Genomic DNA, 26848 nt, shown 5'->3' with positions numbered 1-26848 from the left:
ACCAACTTGGAGTGTTTCAGTTTGGCATCTTAGGGAGAAATCAACACACATGGGTGTATGTCCTTTGTTGCTGAGATTTATTGATAAAAACAGTACAAAAAACCAACCATTTGTACACATATTTACAAATAATAATAAAAAGTGAGTGAGTACATTTCAACATTTTCAGCAATCACTCACAATCCTGGCACTGCCATGGTATCCATGGGAGGTCCATGAACCAATGAACATGCTCCGTTTGCTGTGCATGTTGAATAGTCCATTCTTGAATGCTATGAAGCATGTCAAGAGTGATGAAACACAGGAAGCTCTGAAGGCGACTCGAGATACTTCTCCTGGCCTTAGCCGTTGGCTCTCCATCTGCAGCGTACGCTTCTATTGGGGTGAAAGGGAGACAGGTCCCCACCTGTTCTTCACGCCACACTGTGCCATCTTTCGCTGTCTCAGTCCCCAAACAAGCTCTCTTTTTAGGTGCAGAAGCAGTCTCCTCATCTGCAGTGTGAACAAATTCAAATTGTGAGCAATGGGAAGGTCAAACAAAATCACAAATGCATGCATAGATACTAATTATAATTCCAGTATCTCCTCCTCTGTATCAGAATAATGTCTGTAATATCTTACTTACTAACTACATCCACTTACTTGTTTGAAATGAAATAGGAAATAACATGAAATGAAACTAACCGGAAGACTGATCAGACAGCTCTGAGTCCGAATCCGGCTGAACTTCTAGGTCTTCTCCATCCGAGTCACAAGGGTCGACTTCCCTCAGGATCATTTCCAAGGCCTGCTGAGTGGTGAGTCTTCTCTGCATTTTCTTTCCTTGGAGAGGAGGTCCGTACACCACAGAATTCTTCAGGGTAATGAAGGATTAGGCTAAGTGCAGTGAGATTGTAGCATATATATAGGGCTTGGCTTCCTGATCAATGGTCCACTACCAAAAGGAAGCCAAGCCCTGTCACCCTTTACAACAAAACAAAATGTTGAAAGTGGCTGAGTTTATGCTACTGACTATGGGTCTGAGTGGGACAGCTTCCTTGTGGATTTTAGGAAGTCCGTAAATGCAGGGTATGGCATCCCTTGGGTAAAGGCGGTGATATGTAAGGAGAGTAGTCTCCTCAGTGACAACAATACCTACGAAGCCTTAAAGCGAGACCCCACAAGCAGCTACAAAAAGAAAGTTATAGCTTGCCTTCAAGACTTTGAAAAGGACAAAATTATTGACCGCCTTACATATCACCATCTTAAGGATAAAGGACACTCTTTCGAGGATGCCAATGTTCACATTTTGGACAGAGAGGACAGATGGTTTGAAAGAGGAGTGAAAGAAGCCATCTAAGTCCACTGTGAGCGACCATCTTTGAACAGAGGCGGGGGTTTACGACACCAACTCTCTGCCATCTATAATCCAGTTTTGAGATCCCTTCCCAGACGCCTTAACGCCCACTCACATCCTGGGCCATCTGACCTCAGGAATTCGCATGATAAGGTGGGGCCAGGTTTCACAATGAACTCACCCGAAACTCTGGCTGATTGGGACCCACACCCAGTTTCACACCTTGGCTCAGGCGATTAGAGGATCATCAGGGGGTCCTTTTGTCCCTCTGTGGGGGGATACTCCCACTAGGTTTATATCTGGGACTCTCCACCATTTGACCTTAGAACTGAAGAAGCTTCTCGGATGAGAGGTGAAACGTCTTCAAGTAACTTAAGGAAGTCCAGACGCTTTTCTTTGCAAGCTCCTTTGACAATTAATGATGTCATGTCATATTTGTTGTTAGTGCTGAAATCTTCCTGTGGCGCAGACGTTGTCCATTTATCCATTTATTTGTCTTCAAATAAATCACTTTCATTAAATAATTGCTTGTGAGAGAGGCGAGAGACAGAGAGAGGCGTTGAAAGGCTACTTCTACGGAACTTATTGTTTCGGAGGAAACAAGCCAAACATACTGTGGCAAGCTCAGACAAGGAGGAGACAGAGGTGTCATTTGGTCTTGCTACCCCGAGTTGCCAGGAAGCACAGCCGTTTATTTTCCAACAGAAACACACCGCTGTTACCAAACTGCTCGGCATAGCTTAGCACAACAACAACAACAAAAAGGCGCTCTCTCACCCAGGAAACACACAGTCGCAGAGAGAAAGTGTCGCCCTGTAAATATGGCAACCGTAACGCTGCCGCCTGGAACAACAGAACGTAGCTGTCAAACAAAACCTAAACAGTCCTGACCCGCCACAATATGAAACAGGGAAGTACCGCCATGTAATCCATTTATTTCAACAAAGTAACTGTATTCTGAATACCACCTTTTTAAACGGTAACTGTAACGGAATACAGTTACTCATATTTTGTATTTTAAATACGTAACAGCGGTACATGTATTCCGTTACTCCCCAACACTGTATGTAATCAAAACAAGTAGATGAGGTTTCACAGCTTCTTTTTAAACTTTACTATCTGCTGGCAGCTTAAGCAACATGAATTTTACTTCTCTCTCAGCTGCAGGCTCTCTGTCTCCTGCTGGTTTGAGGTTGAGGTAAATGCAACAAAAAATCTAGAATCACATACTGAAAAAAGTGCCTGATCATATCTGTTAAAGGACAGTGTACAGCAGCTTCCTGCATACAGTGGCAGGCAGTCTATGTAGCAAACAAAACAAATAGGGGCTGATGGGGTGAAGATGCAGCCAAAAGTAGACAGGAAATAGAAATAAAAACAGTAAGCAACAGGGAAATTAGTTTTTTCTGTTGGTAGTATAAATAACATGAGTTTCTGCTGCAGGCCTCCTGCGTCTTTTTACTGCTGATTGCAGTGCTGGATCCTTCAGGGTGCCAGGGTCCAGACTCTGTAATTAAAAGTACAGAAATAAAATAACTGAACTGGCTCAAAGCTGCAAGCATCAAAATATTCAAACATTGCAGCATACTGTATAAAAAGGCTCCCACCTCAAATTGTTCTGGATTCTTATTTTCATGTTCGTTAGCTGATAATTCAAAGACATGATCATCAATTCAGTGAACAATACAGTGACATTAAAAGATAAAACTTTGTGGCAACATTGTATTTTTTCATATAATTGACGTTTCACCAAATAAGAGAAACACAGAGTTGAAGTAAAAAGTACCTGATTTCCCGTGTTGAACAACCAGACCAGTGATGACCATTAAGAGGAAAACAGACAGAACACCCAGGGTGACACTCGTCAGCTTTGCTACTTCGTGAGCCTCTAATACAAAAATAAAGGTAAAAAGCGACACAGCTGAAATTTATTTTACATTCATGTGTTTTTAATCATCTGCACAATAAAAGAAATGTTGACTTACGTTGAGAGATGCCGTCCATGTCATCCTGAGGCTCATCGGTGGCTATTCAAAAATAAAGCCTTGATTTTTTTAGTCCTCATTTCTATATTTATCTTAATATATAACCACCATAGTCTTTGTCTACAGAGTGTTGACAATAATTACATTGCATATGTAATATAAATTAAAAGAGTAATAACCGAAGAATGAGGAGGCAAAGACTTTACAATAATCTTACCTCCAACCTTTAATTGCACGACGCTTAAATTTAGACGTCCTTCTGAGAGAAATCCACAGAAATACAGCGCAGAGTCAGACACATCCACTTGTTTGATTTTGAGGAAGAGAGCAGAGATGTTTTTTGTCATTTCAAATTTTCCAGGTTGAAACGCAGCATTGTAGTTAACATTTGAACTAGACGCTTGCTTAAAAGCGATAGAGTTGGCTGTGGTTCCGTTGACCAGTCTGAACCAGAAAGTCGTAACGTCATATGTGTAAATCCTGGGGCACTGCAGAGTGACAGTTTCACCTGCCTGCACCTCTGAGGTCTGAAACTCAGAACCTGAGACAGCAATCCAGCCTGAAACTGTGGAAACAATGAGATGTTTAATTACTTCAAAAGAACATGAGGCTAAACCTGTAAAGTTACTAATAAGCAAATGTGTTTAAATTATTATGGGTTAAAATGCAGTGCTAGATTAACTAATGATGTCAAAGAGTAATAGAGCAAACTTACAGAAACAAGCAAGGGCTAAAGCTGTTATCACGTTCATCATCGTGCACATGACTTCTGCCCTGCAATGTCCGCAGATGGTGTGTTCACCAGGAAGGGTGCCACAGTGTGATAAATGTAATAGAGGTGGGAGTTTTGTGTTGCTTTCAAAGCTAAATGCATTTAGGTCATAGAGTCATGATACATGTGTTTAGTCATAAAGTGTTATTTTGAAGTTATTCTATATCAAAGTGTCAATCATATAGATTTCACCTCTGTCATATTCTCAACATTTATAACTGAGCTACTCGTGTATATAAGAGGTCTTTCTTATACTTTGTAAACATTGTAATATTGTAATATTTAATTTAGTCCAGTCTGTTACTGTTCTTATTGTCTTGGAGCAATAGTAACCTTCATCATCCTGAGTGTTTAACTTTTTGATTATTAATATTCTTTGTTTCATTCACGCCTCTTCTTTAGTTTCCTGTGTAGCGTCTCCTGTGTGTCCCCAGCCAGCCATGTCCCTGTGTTGCAGTTTGTTACTCTTGTCTCTGTGCTCCATGTTCGCTCTGTCTCCCCTCTTTGATTCTGTCTCCTGTTTCCTTTTTGTCTTTGATAGTCCTGTGTCCTTTGTCCAGTGTTGTGAGTTCTGCTTTCCCCTGTCTCTTTACGTCTGACTAGTCTCAGCTGTGTTTCCACCTGTTCCTCTTGTTATCCTACCGGTGTATTTTAGTCCTCAGTCTTCCCCTGCTTGTTGTTGTGTCATTAACATTCATGTGGTCTCTTGGCTCTGTGTTTTCCTCTGCGCTTCCTAGTTCTCCTCCTCCTCCTCCTGCCTGCCATACAGACAAATCATGAGGTAACCACATAATTTTCTTAGGAATTAATAAAGCATTCTGATTATTTTCAGAAAATGCAACTCTACATATAATGATTAACACGCACAGTAGTTGGAAATATAATCTTAAAGAGGAAGATTTGTCAGTTTATTTCAGCTTTGAAAACGAGACTCATTAATATAATGCCACCTACAAAAGACAGAAAATAACCTACTGCAGAAGCAGGGTCCGGCAAAATAGCCACCTGATTTATGAAAGTTGGGAGATGACAGAGAAAAGGATGGGCATTCCATGAAAAATTAACCTCCCATCTGACATACTGACTTTATTTATTACTTACGCGTTCAAATCAAAGTGTCAGAGCTGCAGCAGTCAACAATCTCTTTATAATTATATCCCAAATATCTATACGTGTATGCAGTCTCATATTATCTGGCAATAGTGTCTTTAGTCATTTGCTCTTGAACTCGGCTACAAAGCTCTGCTGTCTGTAGAGGCCTTGTGATTCCACTTGGTCTCAGGCCACAGCGAGCTCTCTTCCTGTGGTATGATGTCTCTCACTCAGCCCTACCTCCCCCTGGAGTATTTGACTCTCCTTCTGAGTACAAATAACAGTAATTTTCCATTTTTGACCAATTCAAATAGGAGGCAGTATTGTCTCAAAGGTCAGAGCCATAAGGTCAACTCCAGTCATTGTGCCTTTTTCTCCTGTTGCCTGCCCAAGGATCAGAATTATAGCATGGGGGATAGTGAGCTCCTGCCAATAAAACTAGCCTGGGAAGAATGGCGTCACTGGCTGAAGGGAGACGAACACCCATTTCTCATTGGACAGACCTGAGACCAGTCACTCAGTGGCAAACATTTTTCCTTTGGTTTCTGCTCCCTGCTGACATTTTTAGCTCTAGCCACATTCTTCATTCCTTCCATGTAAATAAAGTCTGGTAAACAGTTTAATTGTGTGCACTGAGTCTGCATTTGGGTCCAAGCCTTGTCTGAACCACGGGTTCATAAAAAAATTTGTGATGTTTTTTCCTGTATACTAATGTCACTTTTAAAAACAGCATTTTCAAAGCACTCTCTACTTGCGAGCAAAAAGACCCCATCCCTTTCCTATTGGTGAATGTAATGTAATATGACAACCAATCAAAAAATTATATGAGAACATGTGGCAGTTGGTTGTTTAGGAAGAGGGGAAAGATGTGGGAGTGACGGAGGTGAGAGAGATGGTGAGTTTTGAGATGTGAGAGATTTGTGGCATTTAGCATGTTTGGAGTGTCTCGATTATTATACTATCTTATGCCACGTTATACCTCTTATTAAAGATTGTGAAATCATTATGTAGTTTTAGGTTGCATTATTAGAAGACTTAGAAGAAGGTGATGACTAATAGACTGATTTGTATTACATTAGACTGCTGATTTATTGTGAATGAATTACATTGTTTATGATGCATTATACTGCTGAGTTATTAGCAATGCTGTTTGTGTAGAATGATGGCCTTTCTCTACTGATTACTGTCATGCCCTGGGTCATTTTGACCCAGCATTTTCAGTTCTTACATTCCTTTATATTATGGTTTGGTATTCTGATCCTTTTGTTATACTTTGTTTATTAGTATTATTCTATGTTCTTTGTGAGGGGTTAGTTCTTGGGTTGTGTCTCGTGTTTAGTATAGGTTCAGTTCAGTGTCAAGTCTGTGTCTGTTTCTTGTTTCCTGTTTTATTGTGAAAGGTTGTGCCTCATGTCAGTGTGTCTAGCTTTGCTCCCCGCGTCTCGTTAGCCCAAACCCTCTCAGCTGTGTCTCCTTCCTGTTTCTCATTCCTTGATGACTCCCTCAGTGTATTTAAGCCCAGTGTTTGTTTGTGTCAGTGTCGCGTCGTCAATGTCTACTCACCCTCAGTTTCCGCTGTGTGTTCTGTTACCTGTTTTTGCCTGCCTGTTAGTTTATATTTTCCAGTTTAGTTAGTCTTCTGTTTGATCAGCAGCCTGCAATAAAGCAGTTTATTCTGAGTTTACTTTCGCCTCCGTGAGTCCTGCATTTTGGGTCCTTCCTCTCTGCCTGCCTGCACAAAGCCATGACAGAACGATGCGACTATAACCTGGACCCAGCGGGCTTGCCCGCATCATGAGCTTAATGAAGCGGATTTCCCACACAGAGGATACTAAGGCGATGGCAATTGGGATAAATGCTATCAAAGCAATCCTCGAGAGGAATCCACATTTCCGCCAACTCGGGGTTCATGGGTTTGTTGGATGAGCTGCACGAAGCCCACGAGGTTATTCAAGCTCGGGAGCTAGCAGCCTTTGCTCGCTCCCAGTACTCCATGCCGAAGTCGCAGCAACCACAGTGGAAGGAGCTCGCTATGAAGCCGTATGAGCTCCCCGCGACACAGCAGTGGCAGAACATGGAGCTTTCTTCAACGGCACGACGACCGTGGCAGCAGGATAGTGATCCTTCGCTGCTGCCACAGGATGACCCACCCATTCTGGTTGACTCCGACTATCGTTCACCTGACTCTTTTCTGGCAACAATGTGGTCGGGGGAAGAGGAGCCAGCTTCCACTAATTCGCCATTACCGGTCTCCTCTACATCTCCAGCCCCTGTTTCCAGGAGAAAGTGCCCCACCGGCGCTCCACCCCTCAGCCGCATTCCAGAACTTCCGAACCGCCAGTTGTGGTGAGTGAGAAAGACTCTCTCGGTTCACTCCCTAAGAGCAGGAATGCAAACACCAATGTATCTGGTTCCACAGACTCCAGCTCAGAGGATTTAAGGACTGATTTTCACCCAGATGCTAGAGTTGAGGGGCTAAAGGACTTATGTTGTGTTACTTTTCCTAATCTTGGGGCAAATCCCTCTGAGACAGCCAGCCCGGATTTTGTTAACCCTGAGTCAGTTTCTCCTCTATCCGACAACCCCATATCTGACTTTTCAGGCTGTGCCAAAACTGAACTTAGAGGTCTCAAAACTGTCTCAGCTGACATATCCGTCTCAGACACTGATAGTTCAGATGCTGTTTATTCCCATTCTTTGGACGTTAAAGACTCTTCTGTTTGTGCTCTTTTGGGGGCTGGGAATATAAAAACTATCATCCCGGAGTTTCATCCACGCCTGCAGCAGCAGCAGTTTCATCCACGCCTGCAGCAGCAGCAGTTTCATCCACGCCTGCAGCAGCAGCAGTTTCATCCACGCCTGCAGCAGCAGCAGTTTCATCCACGCCTGCAGCAGCAGCTGCTTCCGCCTCGCCTGGTCCAGCTTCAGCCTCTTCTGCCTCGCCTGGTCCAGCGGCAGCCTCTTCCGCCTCGCCTGCAGCCGCCTCCTCATCAGCTTCAGCGTCGCCTGGTGCAGCCTCCTCATCAGCTTCAGCGTAGCCTGGTCCAGCTTCTGCATCAGTCTCGCCTGGTCCAGCCTCCGCATCAGCCTCACCTGCATCGGCTTCAGAATCAGAATCAGAAAGGGTTTTATTGCCAAATGTTGAGCGGGTTTACAACATTAGGAAATTGCTGCGGTGCTTCAGTGCAAACATACTGTTATAAATTAAGCTTAAATAGACATGAAAATAAAAATGAGAATAAGAATTAAAAGTGCTAAGTAGATAGATATATACAAGATATATACATGATATATACATGAGTGCAGGTGGTGATCAGTGCCAAACATGGAATGATGCAGTGAACACAGCGTAGGGTCATGTGTTAGTGGTGGGAACAGTCATACGGTTATTGTTCATGTGTTCAACAGCAGAGGGGAAGAAACTGTTCTTATGGCGAGAGGTTCTGGTGCGAATGGACCGGAGCCTCCTGCCTGAGGGGAGCAGGTCAAACAGACTGTGTCCAGGGTGAGAAGGGTCAGCTGAGATCCGAGCTGCACGCCCCAGTGTCCTGGAGGTGTACAGGTCCTGCAGAGATGGGAGTCTGCAGCCAATCACCTTCTCAGCAGAGCGCACAACACGCTGCAGTCTCTGTTTGTCCCTGATAGTGGCTCCAGCGTACCACACGGTGATGGAGGAGGTGAGGATGGACTCGATGATTGCATGTGTAGAATTGCATCATCGTCCGTGTTGGCAGGTTGAATTTCTTCAGCTGCCTCAGGATGTACATCCTCTGCTGGGCTTTCTTTATGACGGAGGTGATGGTGGGCTCCCACTTCAGGTCCTGGGTGATGGTGGTACCCAGGAAGCGGAATGAGTCCACAGAGGTGAAGGGGGTGTCAGTCAGGATGATGAGGGGGAGTGGAGCTGTGTGCTTCCTGAAGTCCACAATAATCTCCACTGTCTTCTGGGCATTCAGCACCAGGTTGTTGTGGCTGCACCAGGACACCAGACGTTCAACCTCCCTCCTGTAGGCAGACTCATCCCCGTCCGAGATGAGTCCAATAACGGTGGTGTCATCTGCAAACTTGATTAGCTTGACAGACTGGTGGGTGGAGGTGCAGCAGTTAGTATACAGGGAGAAGAGCAGGGGAGAAAGAACACAGCCCTGAGGGGAGCCGGTGCTGATGGTCCGGGAGTCCGAGACATTCTTTCCCAGCCTCACGTGCTGCTTCCTGTCCGTCAGGAAGTCAGTGATCCACCGGCAGATGGGATCAGGCACATTCATCTGGGAAAGCTTGCCTCGGAGATGGTCTGGAAGGATGGTATTGAAGGCAGAGCTGAAGTCCACAAACAGGATCCTGGCGTAGGTTCCTGGGGAGTCCAGATGCTGCAGGATGAAGTGTAGGGCCATGTTGATGGCGTCATCTACAGACCTGTTGGCTCTGTATGCAAACTGCAGGGGGTCCAGGAGGGGGACCGTGAGGGTCTTGAGATAGGAGAGAACCAGGCGCTCAAAAGACTTCATGACCACAGATGTCAGAGCCACGGGTCTGTAGTCATTTAGTCCAGTGATCCTAGGTTTCTTGGGGACAGGGATTATGGTAGAGGACTTGAAGCAGGCAGGCACATGACATGCCTGCAGTGAGGAGTTGAAAATGCCAGAAAACACTGGGGCCAGCATGTTTGCACAGTGTCTGAGGGTGGCAGGAGCATTCAGACTCTTAAACTGCTTCCTCACACCTTCTTCATGAATATGAAGAGTTGTGGTGGGAGGAGGTGGTGTGAAATCCTCTTTTGTGTGGGGTGAGGAGGGGGGTGTTGTAGGTGAAGTGTTTGAAGGTGGTGATGGCTCTATGGAGGGGGGAGAGGTGGGCGAATGAGTGTCCAAAGTGTCTCCATTGTTGGGGCCGTTGGAGGTGTGAAGGCTGCCTGATGGCTCGTCAAAACGGCAGTAAAAGTCGTCGAGGGTGTTGGCCAAGAGCAAGTCATCAGTGGAGTGGGGGGTTTTAGGCTTGTAATTGGTGATATTCCTAAAACCTTTCCACACAGAGGCCGAGTCATTCTCTGAGATCTGCTGCTGCATCTTCTCAGAGTGCTGATGTTTAGCAACGTCCACTTCTTTAGTGAACCTGTACTTGGCCTCTCTGTAGCAGACCCTGTCTCCGCTTCTGAACGCTTTTCTCTTTTCCAGCCACAGCTTTTTGAGTTTAGGAGTAAACCAGGGTTTGTCATTGTTATAACTCACCCTGGTGTGTGATGGCACAATGCTGTCCTCACAGAAGTGGATATAGGAGGTGACAGTGTCCGTAAACTCGTCCAAGCTGTTAGAAGCAGCCTTCATTGTGTCCCAGTCTGTAGACTCCAAACACGTGCGAAGCTCCTCCACAGCCTCGTTGCTCCACAGTTTTTTGGTCCTCACGACAGGTTTGGAGAGCTTCAGCTTCTGTCTGTACGCGGGGCTTAGGTGGATCATGACGTGGTCAGAAAGTCCGAGTGAAGCGCGGGGCACCGCACGATAGGCACCGCTGATCGTGAAGTAACAGTGGTCTAATGTCCTCTCCTCTCTGGTCGGGCATTTAATATACTGCTTGGATTTGGGAAGCTCATGGCTCAGATTGGCTTTGTTAAAGTCCCCAAGAGCAATAATGAGAGAGTCCGGGAATGTCCGCTCCATGTGCAGTATCTGCTCCGCGAGTGCGCACTGAGCTGCCTGCGCATCCGCATCTGGCGGGATGTAAACAGCGGCCAGGATGAATGAAGCAAACTCCCGCGGAGAATAAAACAGTTTGCAGTGAATAAAAAGGTATTCCAGAGAGGTAGAGCAGTGCTGAGCAATCACTGTTACATCTGTGCACCAGCCACTATTAATGTAGAAGCAGACACCTCCACCTTTGGTCTTACCAGAGAGAGAGGCCTGCCGGTCCGCGCGCAGCAGATGAAAGCCCTCCAGCTTGAGCGCGCTGTCCGGGATGTCCTCACAGAGCCACGACTCCGTAAAACATAAGACACAGGAGGAGGCAAAGTCTCTGTTCATGCTTCTCATCAGGGCCAGCTCGTCTATTTTATTCCTGAGTGAGCGTACATTGGAAAGGAAGATCCCAGGAAGAGCAGTTCGCAGTCCACGTCTCCTCAGACGCACGAGTGCGCCGGCTCGCTTACCTCTCTTTCGGCGTCTCACTTTCCTGATCAGAGTCTGCAGTAAATCTGCCGCAGATGCGACAAATATTGGAAGTAAATCCACAGGTGTTGTAGTCCTGTAGTTAAGAAGCTCTTCTCTGGTGTAAGAATATCCAGAGGAGTGCCCAGACACAGAAGTTATGCACAAAAACAAAACAGAAGTAACGCACTGAAGCACCAGCTTTGCCTGGTGCAGCCTCTGCTTCAACTTCTGCCTCTGCCTCGTCTGGCCCAGCCTCTGCCTCTCCTTGTGCTGCAGGGGCCACGCCGTCTTCAGGTCCCCAACTGCCACCTCAGCGTCGCCGGCCACTTTCCAGGCCTTTGGTCGGACGTCATCGCCGTCGAGGGTGGCCCCCTGAACGAGGCCGTCACCGCCACAGCCTTTGGCGTGGTCGACCTCCGGACCTGTTCTTTCACTGCCGCCACTGCCTTCAGTGTGGTCGGCATCCGGACCTGTTCTTTCACTGCCGCCACTGCCTTCTGCGTGGCCGCTCCCCGGATTTGTTCCACCGGTGCTGCTACTGCTGCTTTTCGCGCGGTCGGCCCCCAGAACTGTTTGCCCGCCGCCGCCGTTGCCATCCGCACGGTCGGCCCCCGGAACTTTCCCGTGGAATCGTGTTGGATCTGGTTCTGTGTTGAACTGTTTTCTTGTTTATGAACTGCTCTGGACTCATGCTCCTTGTTTTCTGTGTTGTTCTTCCTTCAGCCCAAAGATCAAAGAATTGAGAATTTAACAAAACACATAGTAAGTGAAAAAGGTGAGTGAAGAAGAAAAGCTCTGTGCATCATGGGAAGCTCCCAGCAGCCTAGACCTATTGCAGTATAACTAACCCTCCAGTTTTGTGCACCCACATCCCTCTTACTTTAGAGTTTTCTGCCCACCATCTTTGGAACTCCCTTCCTTCTGAGATAAGAAACATCACTTCCCTCCCTCCTTTTAAGTCCACACTAAAAACTCACCTGTTCACATTAACCTATTCCGCATAAATTTTTCCATCCTGCTAGTTTAATTTATTTTATTTATTTGCTCAATGTTTTATTGTTATGTTTGTTGTCGTTGTTGTTGCTTGTGTACAGCGTCCTTGAGGGTTTTGAAATAAAATGTATTACTATTATTATTTTATTATTAACTCTGTAAAAACAGAAAGTTTTCAGCCTAATCTTAAAAGTAGAGACAGAGTCTGTCTCCCGAATTCAAACTGGGAGCTGGTTCCAAGTAAGCCTGCAGTGTGAGAGCGACATGCTCTATATGAGGATATTGCACTACGAGGTCTTTAATATAAGATGGGGCCTGATTATTTAGGACCTTGAAAATGAGTAGAAGGATTTTAAATTAACTTCAGGGTTTAACAGGGAGCCAATGAAGAGAAGCCAGTATGGGAGAAATATGCTCTCTTTCTAGTGCCTGTCAGAACCCTCACTGCAACATTTTGGATCAACTGAAGGGCTTTTCAGGAAACTTTTAGGTCATCCTGATCCAACCTTCTCTGGCCTAGAAGTAATCCATGCATGAACTAGTTTCTCAGCATCATTCTGTGAGGATGTTATGCTGTTGTACATGACAATAAAACATTATTGCAACTTTACACCTCTGATGAACAAAATGTCTTGACAACACATTCACTGTCTCTAAAGCAGAGTGCTTGCACTTCTTATTTTAACTGCATATGAACATTCACACTGACAATTGCAGGAAGTGAAAACACTTTATTTATATAGCACATTTAAATAAAACAGGCCTGCTGTATAACGGACAACTGAAATCATTTAAGCCATTGACAAACATTAAAAACATTAAAATACAAATATGAAAAATAAAAGCAATTTAACAATTAAGAAAAAATGAGAGCGATTTGGACATTGGCGTAACAATGCAAATCAGCCGTGGGAATGTTAATTTCTTTAGAGTAATCTACAGGGTGAGCCATTTATATGGATACATCGTAATAAAATGGGAAGTTTGGTGATATTAAAGTCCTGTTTGTGGCACATTAGTATATGTGAGGGGGCAAACTCCTCAAGATGGGTGATGACCATGGTGGCCATTTAGAAGTCGGCCATCTTGGATACAACTTTTTTCAATAGGAAGAGGGCCATGTGACACATCAAACTTATTGGTAATGTCACAAGAAAAACAATGATGTGCTTGGTTTCAACATAGCTTTATTCTTTCATGAGTTATTTACAAGTTTCAGACCACTCATAACATGTGTTCAATGTCCTGCCAATTGTGTTGGATTGTCAATGCAACCCTCTTCTCCCACTCTTCACACACTGATAGCAACAAGGGAAGCAAAACTCTACTATCAACAAGTATTTTTTAAGAGTAAGGGTACAGCCTCTTACTGGAACCATTTTTTATTCACCAGAAGGATGCCACACCTTTCCTCCCCATTGTGATACTTAAACCTCAACTGACTGTTTTGATCTTGTCTACATGCATTAAAAAAGTTGATTTAAACAACCAAAAGAAAAATGTGAAACTTTAATGTGAAAGCAGTTAATGCTATTTCTGTATGTGGGTTTCATTTTATAGTGTTGTCAACACAGCAGTAAACGGGGTGGGCCGCTACACATGTTCAGATATCAAGGGAGAAAGCTATTCTTTTTGTCATACATACATACATACATACATACATACATACATACATACATTTACTCGATACTGGATACAATATTAAGTAACATTCATAAGTAGATCAGCAAGTGGAAAGCTTTTTCAAGGAGCACTCCCATTGAAATCAATAAGAACATCTGATATTTCTTATTATTGGTGAAGTCTTACTGTTGCATAGACTTTGTTCATTACCTGCAACATCTGTCTTGTTCCTATAAAACCAAACAATAGGTAGGCCAGGTTTCACTATAGCATTACTGGCTGCAGAGGCCTTGTGATTTCAGCTGCTCTCAGATCACACTGTGCTGTTTCTTCCTGTGAAGTGATAAGTAATTTCACTCAGGCCTCTCTTCCTCCCCCTTCAGACCATTTGACTCTCACTCTAAGTATGACAGCCATCAGGTTCCATACTTTCTGTTTACCACACATTTAATAAAAATAGGTAAATAATAGGTTCCTTTCGGATGAAAATCAGAGGAAAAACAACTGAAGAAACAACCATAAGAATGTAACTTTTGATAGATATATGGATTTTAGTAAAACATTTTTTGTTTGTTTTAGTAAATAACACTACAGAGCTAATATCTGTTGGCAATTTAATCAACATGAATTTCAGCCTCCCTCATGTCGTCTGACTCTTGTTGTTTTTGTGTGATTTGAACAGAGCTATAGCTCTCTCAATGAATAATTTGGAGCCATAATTTTTTAAAAAAGTGGCTAATCCAGTCTGTTAAAGGCCAGTATATGGCAGCTTCCTTCATACAGTCATACGGGAAGACAGTCTTTGTAACAGGCAAAGCTAAAAGGGGCAGACAAAATAAACATTCAACAAGCAAAACTCACAAAAAAACCCAGGGAAAACAAGAGGCAGAGTATGACTTCATGCTGATTAAGCGCACTTATCAGGGCGCTGGGCAATGTGATTTTATTTTGTATATTTGAGTTCGTATGATGTACTAGGATATTAAGTTCTCGTGTTATTCCTTAGTGTGTCTTGGGTTTTAGTTAATATTATCTTCCATGCTCCCTCGCTTGTGTCATTTTCCCGTTTCCTGTCTAATTCTCTCTTTTCCGCTATACTTTTAGTTATGTCCGTCCTTTGTCCCTCTTATCTGATCCCATGTTCCTCTCCTTGTGTTCCCAGTCTGCTATGTATTTCATGTCTGCGTGTTCCACATCCTATCGTCAAGCTCGTGTTGTCATTTCTACATCTCATTATGTTTCCTGTTTTATTTTCACAGTCTCGTTTTCCATTCTCAGTGGGATTAGTTTTGCTTCCCTTGTGGCATCATGTTTATTTGTGTCAGCTGTGTTTGCTATGTGTTTCCACTTCCCTCGTTACTCTTCTGTGTATTTATGTCTTCTGCCTCCCTTTGGGGTGGCTGTGGCTCAGGTGGTAGAGCAGATCAGCTATTGAGTGGAAGTTTGGTAGTTAAACACTTGGCTTCCCCAGTCTGCATGCCAAATATCCTTGGGCAAAATCTTAACTAAATACTGCTCTCCGATGTGGCCATCAGAGTGTGAATATTGGTTAGATTGCACTTGATTATAGAAGGAAGTGATTGGGTGAATGAAGCATGTTGGATACAGCACTTTGAGTACTCTGGCAGAGTAGAAAAAAGTGCTATATGAGAATCAGTCTATTTACCACTTTGTTCATTTTTGGGTCCCTTGTCCATCTTATCCTATTTCTTTCTAGTCAAAAACTACATTGTCAGGTTCATATTGTTGAACACACACACGCACGCACGCACGCACTCACACACACACACACACACACACACACACACACACACACACACACACACACACACACACACACACACACTTACCTACACAATGCACAGACTGATACTCTTTATTCACATGTATACCTATGTAAGACGTCATATGTTAATAAACCTATGCATATTCATGTAACCTCAATAAAGAGCAGTGTTACGAGGGAGCAGACGAGAGCAACTAAGGTCAAGCGAAGGAACAGCGCTCGTCCGGTTCTCTCCTTCATGCATGAGTAACACAATGAACTTTGCCTACTTGTGTCTTGCTTTGCTGTGTAGTAAAATTTTCTCGTTCCAGCGGTGGGGTTGTGCTAGACAGACCCATCATACATGTAAACTACAAAGACTACAACAGAATAAGTGAAAATTATTTTCTTTACAAATAACTCTCACTAAACTAACACAGCCAATCACTCAACATGTTTGTTCTCTTGGCTCATATTGACTTCATAGTCAATGATGTTTTTGCTTTTTTAAGACCTTAACTTAACATTGCACTCAAAAACAAACAAATCCAAAAAAAAAAAAGTAAGTTCAAGGACCAAATTGCATTAGATTTCTTCACGTCAAGGTAGGGGTGACATGGAAGTGGCCCCCGGGTCACGAGTTTGAGACCCCTGCTTTAAATGAAACATTCAGGATGCCATTGTTTCGTCATTTATATCTGTAGAGACCTTGTTTCAGTTGTGTGTGACAAATCACAATACCTTTGTCTTTTTCTTTTCAGGAGAGAGCTGACATATCAGGACAAAATAATAATCATAACAAAAACATCATTGTACACACAGAGAACGCACTTTATCTGCCAACATAATAAACAACGTGAGTTTCCACTTTTCTCTCTATTGCAGGCCTTCTGCTTCTTGTTTTGGCAAGAAGCCACAATGCTGCAGAGTCCAGGTGAAGAGAGCCCTCATCCTGCAAATGAACAGTTTAGAGTCACATACAAAAACAAAAGCAAAAAAAGAGACTGTCATTGCACCCATCTTATTCCTGACAGTCTGGTGCCTTGTAAACAGATAATTTTGGACTTTTAAAAAGCCATGACTGAGTGCACATCTGAGTGATACTGCTGAACAAGTACAAAATTGCTTTCCTTGAGTGTCATCTACTTAAATCAGAGATATCAGAGAAAAATCTGATGAAGCTCTAAAAAGAGTAGAAGAAATCTAACATCAAATAGGATAAGACAGCTTTGCTGGCAATACACGGTTAATGTTGCAAAATCATACTTTATATATATATATATTTCTTTTTTTTGAAATTACTCCTTTTTTCTATCATAAAGGCTATCACAGTTATAATTTACCTGTAACACAGCTTTTGAGTAACAAAAAATGTGCTCCATCTTGGTTCTTTCAAGATGCAGCTCGTTCTTTGAGGCTAAAACACAAAGTAAAAAGTTAGAAGTTTGTACATGATTGTTACAGATATATGAGGATGTTTAATAAATCACTTGTTTCTGTACCTGCATGAAGCTGCCTGACTTTTATAGCCAAAGCAGCAGAAGTCATCATGAAGAAAACAGCCATGCTGATAAACATCACAGTGCCAGCTTTTGTATTTCCATTACACTCTTCTGCAGTAAAGATTGAAAAGGTATTTAAATGGTGTTAGAAAGTTACCCTAGCACGCCAAACTGTTTAAGTGGATGTTTATCAAATGCAAATACAAGACCAATCAGACCAGGAGTGACATATTTAGCCGCATGTTCTCCTTAAATTGCTGGCAGTCTAAGTGGTGTCCAAAGTGGTGTTTCCTGAAAACCCTCTCCTGTCTGATCATTTCCTGATAACATTTACATTTACAATAATGGATTACACAGCAGTGGAGAGTAGACTTTATCAAAGTAGATGTCTTTCTGAAAGCAAAGACATCTTAACTCAGTTTAAAAATATAATCCACCCACTGTTATCATCCTCAATGCCCTGTACCAACACAGAGCAGAGCAGCTACCTGAACGCTACTCCAAAACAAAGGTTATTATCGTTAACGAAAACTAACGAAATAACGGAAACTAGAAGTGAAAAAACATTTTCGTTAACGGAAATAAAAATAAAAACAAAAAAAGGAAAACTAACTAAAACTGTAATGAGTGTTCACAAAACTAACTAAAATTAACTGAATTTATAGCAAAAATGTGTTTAGCTTTCGTAGATGTGCGTGTCATACAATAGTCAAGGGTGAAAATGAAGTTTAGTTTCCAGATTTTTTTCTTGCTGTGTCTCATTATGGCAGCAGGTGGCCAGTACGTTAGTCGAGTCGTCTGTGTTGCTGCGTCCACGCGCAGAATCATGTCAGGAAAAGTCGGGAGAAAGCGCCAGAGTCCAGTTTGGGATTACTTTGAATATGACTGTGTTTTGGATAAAGCAAGTGTCTTGTAGTGGAAAGAGACAAATTATGAGGGACATTTCTAAAGGGAAAAAAATCCCACAAACCTTAAAGTGCACTTGAAAAGCTCACACAAGAAGGCTAACCTAGCCTACCTTGAGAAGGGAGCACACTCAACCCTCATCCCCAGAAAACAGAAGCTAACCCCAGGCAAGGCAGCGTGATGCATCCCGAGACAACAGGACTGGGATATCTACACAACTGTGGGAGTCAATTGCCTTCAAAAAGTTTATCAATTCACTTAAACCAAAATTACGAACACCCGGTGCTGCAAGAGTTAATAGTCTCATTGGGGCCAAGATATACATTTTATAGTTGCCTGGTATCAATGGTTGTTCATCTGCCTTATTTATTTATTTAATTAAAGAACCCATAGGTGGAAATGTGAGTTGTCTGTCTCTGCGTGTTAGCCCTGCGACAAACAGGCGACCTGTCCAGGGTGCAGGGTATGGTAGCTGGAATAGCAACATACCCAAGGATAAGCAGAAGAGCATGACTGATATGATGAAACTGGGATTTTGTTACACATAATTATTGCAAACACAACTAAAACTATAACTGAAACTATTTAAAACTAAACTGAAAATAAGGATTTTCAAAAAAATAAAAACTAAACTAGCAAACAATTGGTAAAAACTAATTAAAACTGATATAAAATTGAAAATCTGAAGTCAAAACTAAATAAAAATAAAAACTAATGAAAATTGCAAAACTATTAAAACCCTGCTCCAAACGAGGTCGATTATCTTGTTAATAATGTTACCTCCCTACTACGTACAACTCTGGATACTGTAGCTCCTGTGAAAACTAAGGCCTCAAATCAGAAGTACCTGACTCCGTGGTGTAATTCTCAAACACGTACCCTAAAGCAGATGACTGGTAAGCTGGAGAGGAAATGGCGTGTCACACATTTAGAGGATCATCATTTAGCCTGGAGAAATAGTTTGCTGCTTTATAAGAAAGCCCTCCGGAAAGCCAGAACATGTTACTATTCGTCACTGATTGAAGAAAATAAGAACAACCCCAGGTTTCTCTTCAGCACTGTAGCCAGGCTGACAAAAAGTCAGAGCTCTTTTGAGCCAACCATCCCTTTAACGTTAACTAGTAATGACTTCATGAACTTCTTCACAAATAAAATTTTAATCATTAGAGAAAAAATTACCCATAATCATCTCACAGATGTAACATTATCTACAGCTACTCTTAGTACCATTGATGTTAAGTTAGACTCTTTTTCTCCAATTGATCTTTCTGAGTTAACTTCTTTTAGACCGCATTCCTACAAAACTGCTCAAAGAAGAAGAAAGAAGAACCTTCCTTTCATATCAAACATCCTTGAAAGAGTAGTTGTCAAACAGCTAACAGATCATCTGCAGAGGAATGGGTTATTTGAAGAGTTTCAGTCAGGTTTCAGAGCTCATCACAGCACAGAAACAGCTTTAGTGAAGGTTACAAATGATCTTCTTATGGCCTCTGACAGTGGACTCATCTCTGTGCTTGTTCTGCTAGACCTCAGTGCAGCGTTCGATACTGTTGACCATAATATCCTATTAGAGCGATTAGAACATGCTGTAGGTACTACAGGTACTGCGCTGCAGTGGTTTGTATCATATCTATCTAATAGACTCCAATTTGTACATGTAAATGGAGAGTCCTCTTCACACACTAAGGTCAATTATGGTGTTCCACAGGGTTCGGTGCTAGGACCAATTCTGCTTACATTATACATGCTTTCCCTAGGCATTATCATTAGAAAACATAGCAAATATTTTCACTGCTATGCAGATGGCACCCAACTCTATCTATCTATGAAGCTAGATAACACGTTCTTTAATTCAGATAAAACTGAGGTTATTTTACTCGGCCTTGAAAATCTTAGAAATATGGTATCTAACCAGATTCTTACTCTGGATGGCATTACCTTGGCCTCCAGTAACACTGTGAGGAAACTTGGAGTAATTTTTGACCAGGACATGTCCTTCAATGCACATATTAAACAAATATGTAGGACTGCCTTCTCCATTTGCACAACATCTCTAAAATTAGAAATATTCTGTCTCAGAGTGATGCGGAAAAACTAGTTCATAGATTTGTTATTTCTAGGCTGGACTACTGTAATTGATTATTATCAGGATGTTCTAAAAACTTGCTGTAAAGCCTTCAATTAATCCAAAATGCTGCAGTAAGAGTACTGACAGGGACTAGAAAGAGAGAGCAGATTTCTCCTGTATTGGCCTCCCTTCATTGCTCACTGGTAAATCCAGAATTGAATTCAAAATCCTGCTCCTCACATAATAACATACTCATAAATATCTTAATGACCTTATGTACCACATCACCCTAATAGCGCATTCTTTCCTTTTTGCTAAAGCATATACTTAGGGCTGGACCAGGTGACCCTGAATCCTCCTTTAGTTATGCTGCAATAGGCATAGGCTGCTGGGGGATTCCCATGATGCATTGAGATTTTCCTTTTCAGTCAACTTTCTCACTCACTGTGTGTCAATCCGGTCTTTAAGTCCGATGACATTAGCCGTGCCTGGGCTCAAACTCTGCTGCAGGTCCCTAACTGTGGCATCACTGAGAGTTAAAAACTGTCTAAATCCTTTCATCTGTAATAAAATGATCACCATTGCTGCTCTAAGTTTAACATCCAGGCATCCACGAAAACGGAGTTTAAGAAATTTAGCAGAGTTAGAAGTTAGCAGGAAGTTAACTTGCTACTTTGCATCTACGTGATTGCTAGCGACACAGCTATGTTAGCATAATATAAACAGTGAAGCTGGAGGATGAACGCTAACTTTTTTCCACTCAATAAAAGTTAAGGTGAGGATTCCCAAAGGTTCAGGACAAATGTAATCGCATGTCAGGATGCTGTAAACGGACTGAACTTCAATTGGAAGAACAACTGAGATAATCCATGAACAATATGAGCTTAGTTATCAATACACTGCTGCATGGGCTAAGCTGTAGTTATATTGTAAGGTTTTAAAAAATGAGCTTTAAAATGATTAGCGATAATAAAAAACGAGAGGGCCTGCCAGTGATCACTGACTGCTTTCAGGGGCTTGTTGAGATTAAGTAGAACAACAAATAAAGCATTAAAACATGCAAAGAACACAAAAGCCTTATTAAACGTGGAGTCGTTTGGGCCCGGAAGCAGGATTCATCACGTCATCACTTAAAGACCGGATAGACCTCTCTGCATTGAATCATGCTTGATATTAATCTCTATCTCTCTTCCACAGCATGTCCTCTGTACTGTCTTCCTTCTCTCATCCCCAACCGATCGCAGCAGATGGCCCCGCCCCTCCCTGAGCCTGGTTCTGCAGGAGGTTTCTTCCTGTTAAAAGGGAGTTTTTCCTTCCTACTGTTGCCAAAGTGCTTGCTCATAGGGAGTCATTTGATTGTTGGGATTTTCTCTGTATGTTTTATTATAGGGTCTACCTTACAATATAAAGCACCTTGAGGTGACTGTTGTTGTGATTTGGCTATATAAATAAAATTGATTTGAAAAATGTAATTGATTTGAGTAGTTACGAATATGTATTTCAGTTGCACATAAAAGTTTCATACATTTGGATTTGATAGTTAAAAAAAAGATGTAATACACTTGGTCAATCAAAAATTAAAAATGAAGTAACCTAAATTGATGTTAAATATTTTTACACAGCAAATGTATTTAAAACAAAATATGTGGGTTTATTTGCTAGATTATTGCTGTGTTTTAAAACATAAAAAACAGATGCTTACTTTATCTTTAAATGGCAAATATACAACACATTGAGTTACACTGTTACACTGTTACACTCTTTATGTTAAAATCATATAATCCAAATTTGATAGTCTAATATAAGATTTTAGATACGCTGACCTGTACAATAACTGTTGATAATAAAATATAACTTAATAAGTAACAAAACTTAAATAGTGCTGAACTAAATCTAGTGAACTACTGTTTAATGTATCGGTCTCCTTGAAATAATATTGACATGGGATTAATTAATTAAAGAAAGTCACTACACAGGCAATAACAGATATAAGATCTTGACTAACCGAGCCTGATTATAAGAGTAACTTAATTAGCTTTAAGCTACATCGAGACAGGCCATCAGATCCATAATAATATTTACTTATATGGAAAGAAGATTATAAATAAATACACTGAAAGACATGGAATTACATCACCCCAGTTCTGTATGCTTAAAACTTATTTTAAGCGTACTCGCTCTTAACAGATCTTTTGCCCAGGACTCTGGAATGACCTGTCTGACATACAGCTCACAGAGTCCATTCATTCGCTTCCGCTTATCCTTTTTAGGGTCGCGGGGGGCACTGGAGCCTATCCCAGCTGTTATATGGTGAGAGGCGGGGTACACCCTGGACAGGTCGTCAGTCTGTCGCAGGGCCAAGAAAGACCCCGGCCTGATGGAGGAATATGGCCTGTAAATGGCCTGTATTTATATAGCGCTTTACTAGTCCCTAAGGACCCCAAAGCGCTTTACATATCCAGTCATCCACCCATTCACACACACATTCACACACTGGTGATGGCAAGGTACATTGTAGCCACAGCCACCCTGGGGCGCACTGACAGAGGCGAGGCTGCCGGACACTGGCGCCACCGGGCCCTCTGACCACCACCAGTAGGCAACGGGTGAAGTGTCTTGCCCAAGGACACAACGACCGAGACTGTCCGAGCCGGGGCTCGAACCGGCAACCTTCCGATTACAAGGCGAACTCCCAACTCTTGAGCCACGATCGCCCCAATAGATACGTCCTGAATAGAACTCAGGACCTTCTTGCTCTGCGGCAACAGTGCTAACCACCGTGCCACTGTGCTGCCCAGCTCACAGAGTCATCTGTGCATTTTCTAAATACTTGTCATTACATGACATATAGTGAAGGAGTGAAGGAGGAGATGAAAGCAGCACAGCGGGAGGTGAAACGCTGCCTGAGGGAAGCAAAGGACACCTACAGGAGGAAGGTGGAACAGAAGTTGGAGAGGAACAATATGAGGGAGGTCTGGAATGGTGTGAAAACCATCACAGGCCACAACACCAAGAAAAGCACAGTGGGGGGGACTGTGGAGAAGGCAAACGAACTCAACAACTTCTTCAACAGGTTTGACCAGCCCACAACCCCCCCACCCTCACCCTCACCTTCACTACAGAGTCCAATCCCCACTCTCCTACCTCCCTCGCTTCCCCCCCTTCCTGACACCATGACACCCCCCTCCTCCAATCCCTCTCTCAGCAGCAAGACATCTCCCCCCCTCCCCCCTCCCAAACATCTCCCAGTGTCACAGTGGATCAGGTCAGGAGACAACTGAGGAAGCTTCGCCCCAGAAAGGCAGCAGGCCCAGACAAGGTGTGTCCTAGGATGCTAAAGGCGTGTGCTGCTGAACTTGGGGAGCCGCTACAACGAGTCTTCAACCTCAGTCTGCGACTGGGGAGAGTGCCCGCCCTATGGAAGACATCCTGCATCGTCCCGGTCCCCAAAAAGAACCGGCCCAATGAGCTGAATGACTTCCGACCGGTGGCACTGACGTCACATCTTATGAAGACTCTAGAGCGGCTCTTCCTCAACCTCCTCCGACCACAGGTACAACATGCCCAGGACCCACTACAGTTTGCATACAAGGCGGGTGTCGGAGTGGAGGATGCCATCCTGTACCTCCTACACAGAGCCCACTCACACCTGGATGGGGGAAAAGGCACGGTCAGGATCCTGTTTCTTGACTTTTCCAGTGCCTTTAATACCATCCGGCCCTGTATGCTTCAGGAAAAACTGAACAGGATGGAGGTGGACCCCTGCCTGGTCGCTTGGATCTCCGACTACCTCACCGACAGACCACAGTACGCCAGGCTGAAGGACATCACGTCTGACACAGTGGTCAGCAGCACAGGAGCACCACAGGGAACTGTGCTGTCCCCTCTTCTCTTCACCCTGTACACCTCTGACTTCTGCTACAACTCTGAATTATGCCACATTCAGAAGTTTGCAGACGACACAGCCATCATGGGGTGTATCTGGGATGATCAGGAAGAGGAGTACAGAAGTCTGGTGAGGAACTTTGTCGCATGGAGTCACACAAACCACCTGCAACTCAACACCTCAAAGACTAAGGAACTGGTTGTGGACTTCGGGAGGTCTAGAGCAGGTCCACTGCCGGTTCAGATAGAGGGGGAGGAGGTGGAGGTGGTCAACAAGTACAAGTACCTCGGGCTGTGGGTGGACAATAAACTGGACTGGTCATGCAACACAGAGCACCTGTATAAAAAAGCACAAAGCCGACTGTACTTCCTCAGGAGGCTGAGGTCTTTTAACATCTGCAGGAAGCTCCTGAGGATGTTTTACCAGTCGGTGGTTGCTGGAGTACTTTTCTATGCTGTTGTGTGCTGGGGGAGCAGCACAGCAAAGAAGGACTCATCCAGGCTGGAGAAACTGATCAGGAGGGCTAGCTCTGTGGTAGGCATGAAGCTGGACACTCTGGTGACAGTGGCAGAGAAAAGGACATTAAAGAAACTGATGGACATTATGGACAATGCCAGGCATCCTCTGCACACGGCCATTAACAACCAGAAGAGTCTGTTCAGTGACAGGTTGCTTCTCCCAAAGACAAGAACTAACAGACTTAAAAACTCCTTTGTCCCACACGCCATCAAACTGTTTAACTCCTCCCTGGAGGGGAGAGGGAGGGGAAACAGGAGGACAAAGGAGGGGGGAACAACTAAGCTGTAGTGCCTCTTCACCTCACTGTGCAATACCTTTTGTGCAATACTTTTGTAAATAGTCAACAGTGCAATAGACCTCAATACTTGAAATGTGCAATTCACTTGTATTTTTATTTTTATTTTTATTTATTTATTTTTAATTCCTATTTATTCTATTTATCCCCTTCGTATATTTTATTTATATTGTCTCTGTATTTATATATATGTGTGTGTGTGTGTGTATATATATATATAATATTCTGTAACTGTAACTTCTGTCGGTGCTGTGCTTTTTTGGAAATCAAATTTCCCAGAGGAACCCACCCGAGGGATTAATAAAGTTCTATCTTATCTTATCTTATCTTATATCTGTTATACTATTTTATTCTCTGTTATAGAGGCTAAGACCACAGTTGAAGCCACGGTGGTGTTCATTGGTGGGGTTGACGCAATGCCACTGTTATGAATGAAACTTGTAACCAAGTCCAATAACTCCAGCCATACTTATCTTGTCCATTTAACATCTGTATGGTATTCCATCAGTTGCATTTGTTTTTGAACACAGTTCTCTTTATCCAAAAACATTTATCACAACAGAACGACAGTCACAAACTGGTTCTTCTTCCGACCAATAACACCTGGCGCCAATTACGTATGTGTACCTTAAATATATTCCCATAAACACACCATACTGTAAAACACATTAACACCTAGCAGCGCATATAAGGTAACAACACAAAAGTGGCTCCTACATCAGTTTTCTTGTTTCAGTTGTCTTGTTCAATATTCATTAAATATTTTATGTTTTATTTTCAAAGGTGATATATAAATACATTTTACTAGATCCTTTTTTTACTCATCCATGTATGTGTTACTATGAATGTGTTTCTAATTTTTACTTCTTTGAAATTTGAGGAAATAAAGTGCAAAGGCATATTAATCCACTTGTATTACTTTAGGAATGAAAATTATGCTACAAAACAGGTCACAGTTTACTAGAGTAAAGTGACAAAAGAAAAACATTTTAGAGAGATAAAATTAACCATACCTTGACTACTGAGTTTCACTTCATCATTGGGTTCACCATTTCCTGTAGGCATGGTATAACTTTATACATAACAATTTGATGATAAATCATGTGCAAGAAATAAGCCTTTACCCCACAAGCTTACCTTGAATTCTTAACTCTACTGCATCCGAAATAACTGTGTGTTTATTTGTGTAAAATCCACAGAAATACAGCCCAACATCAGATAAATTCACTTGCTTGATTTGAAGAAAGACAAAGGTGATGTTGGAACTCATAATAAATTTTCCATTTTGAAATCCATCGCAGAACGATGCTGAGCCATGAGATTCAAACATAGAAGAGACACAAGTGGGCTTAGTTTGGTTGACCACTTTAAACCAGTCTGCCTGTGTTTGATGCTTGGAGATGTTGGTGCACTGCAGTGTCACTTCTTCACCGGGCTGGACCTCCACAGTCTGAAACCCAGAACCTGAGACAGAGATCCAGCCTGAAACAAACACCACAGACAAATTAGTATTAAATTAACTGTAATCATTTTCACAGGGTTCCAAAAATATTTAAATTCTGGTAGGATCCAAATCTTGGACTGAGAATCATTAGATGCCAGTACTTACAGTGAATACAGAAAAACAACGCTGTTATAACGGTGAAGCTCCCCATTGTGTGCTTAATCCAGTTGCTACTCGGACATTTAGTAAACCACACAGCTATTACAAAGGCTTTTAGAGGGCGAGGTGTTTCTAGTTTTTCATCCTGTCAGTGACCTGTTAACACATTGCAGTACCTTGGCTTAAAAATCATCAAGCCACTTCCTCTTGGTGGTGACGTGCTATTGGATCACAGCGTTGTCACATCACTTCCTTTGCTAGTGGTGTTTTTTCTAATCTGTATAGCGCATTTAGTTACAAACCTTTACATAACAATTTAGTAACAATGTTTATTTACTCCTTGGCCTCCTTTATTAATAAAGA

The 26848-nt window shown here is 42.7% G+C and overlaps 1 protein-coding gene and 1 long non-coding RNA gene across 2 annotated transcripts; both read right to left on the bottom strand.

Annotated features, from left to right (window-relative positions):
• Window positions 1–2016: 2016 nt before the first annotated feature.
• Window positions 2017–3356, bottom strand: LOC146675400 (uncharacterized). The gene is made up of 4 exons (XR_014910272.1): window positions 3322–3356; window positions 3123–3224; window positions 2944–2981; window positions 2017–2843 (listed from the first exon to the last, which is right to left on the bottom strand). It is a non-coding gene; the product is annotated as an uncharacterized LOC146675400 (long non-coding RNA).
• Window positions 3357–16269: 12913 nt separating this feature from the next.
• On the bottom strand, window positions 16270–26621 carry LOC146675399 (uncharacterized). Its single transcript, XM_085400433.1, has 6 exons — window positions 26492–26621; window positions 26020–26364; window positions 25896–25937; window positions 17209–17319; window positions 17050–17123; window positions 16270–16658 (listed from the first exon to the last, which is right to left on the bottom strand). The coding sequence occupies exons 1-6, from the start codon at window positions 26535–26537 to the stop codon at window positions 16539–16541; spliced, it is 738 nt and encodes a 245-aa protein (XP_085256559.1). The 5' UTR covers window positions 26538–26621; the 3' UTR covers window positions 16270–16538.
• Between the last annotated feature and the right edge of the window lie 227 nt (window positions 26622–26848).

Source organism: Rhamphochromis longiceps, linkage group LG3 (genome assembly GCF_057381845.1).
Source record: "Rhamphochromis longiceps isolate RC_006_pf linkage group LG3, R_longiceps_female_GT1.1, whole genome shotgun sequence".
Lineage (NCBI taxonomy): Eukaryota > Metazoa > Chordata > Actinopteri > Cichliformes > Cichlidae > Rhamphochromis > Rhamphochromis longiceps.
The sequence above is the reverse complement of the archived record's forward strand: the minus strand, read 5'-3'. Positions and strand labels throughout refer to the sequence as shown.

What these genes read in the sequence shown, in the direction of transcription:
- LOC146675399 (XM_085400433.1), bottom strand. Translation starts at nt 26,537, where the DNA reads ATGGGGAGCTTCACCGTTATAACAGCGTTGTTTTTCTGTATTCACT. An exon ending in AGTAGAGTTAAGAATTCAAG is followed by an intron (nt 25,938 to 26,019) that starts GTAAGCTTGTGG and finishes CCATGCCTACAG; the next exon opens with GAAATGGTGAACCCAATGAT. An exon ending in AGTGAAACTCAGTAGTCAAG is followed by an intron (nt 17,320 to 25,895) that starts GTATGGTTAATT and finishes TCTTTACTGCAG; the next exon opens with AAGAGTGTAATGGAAATACA.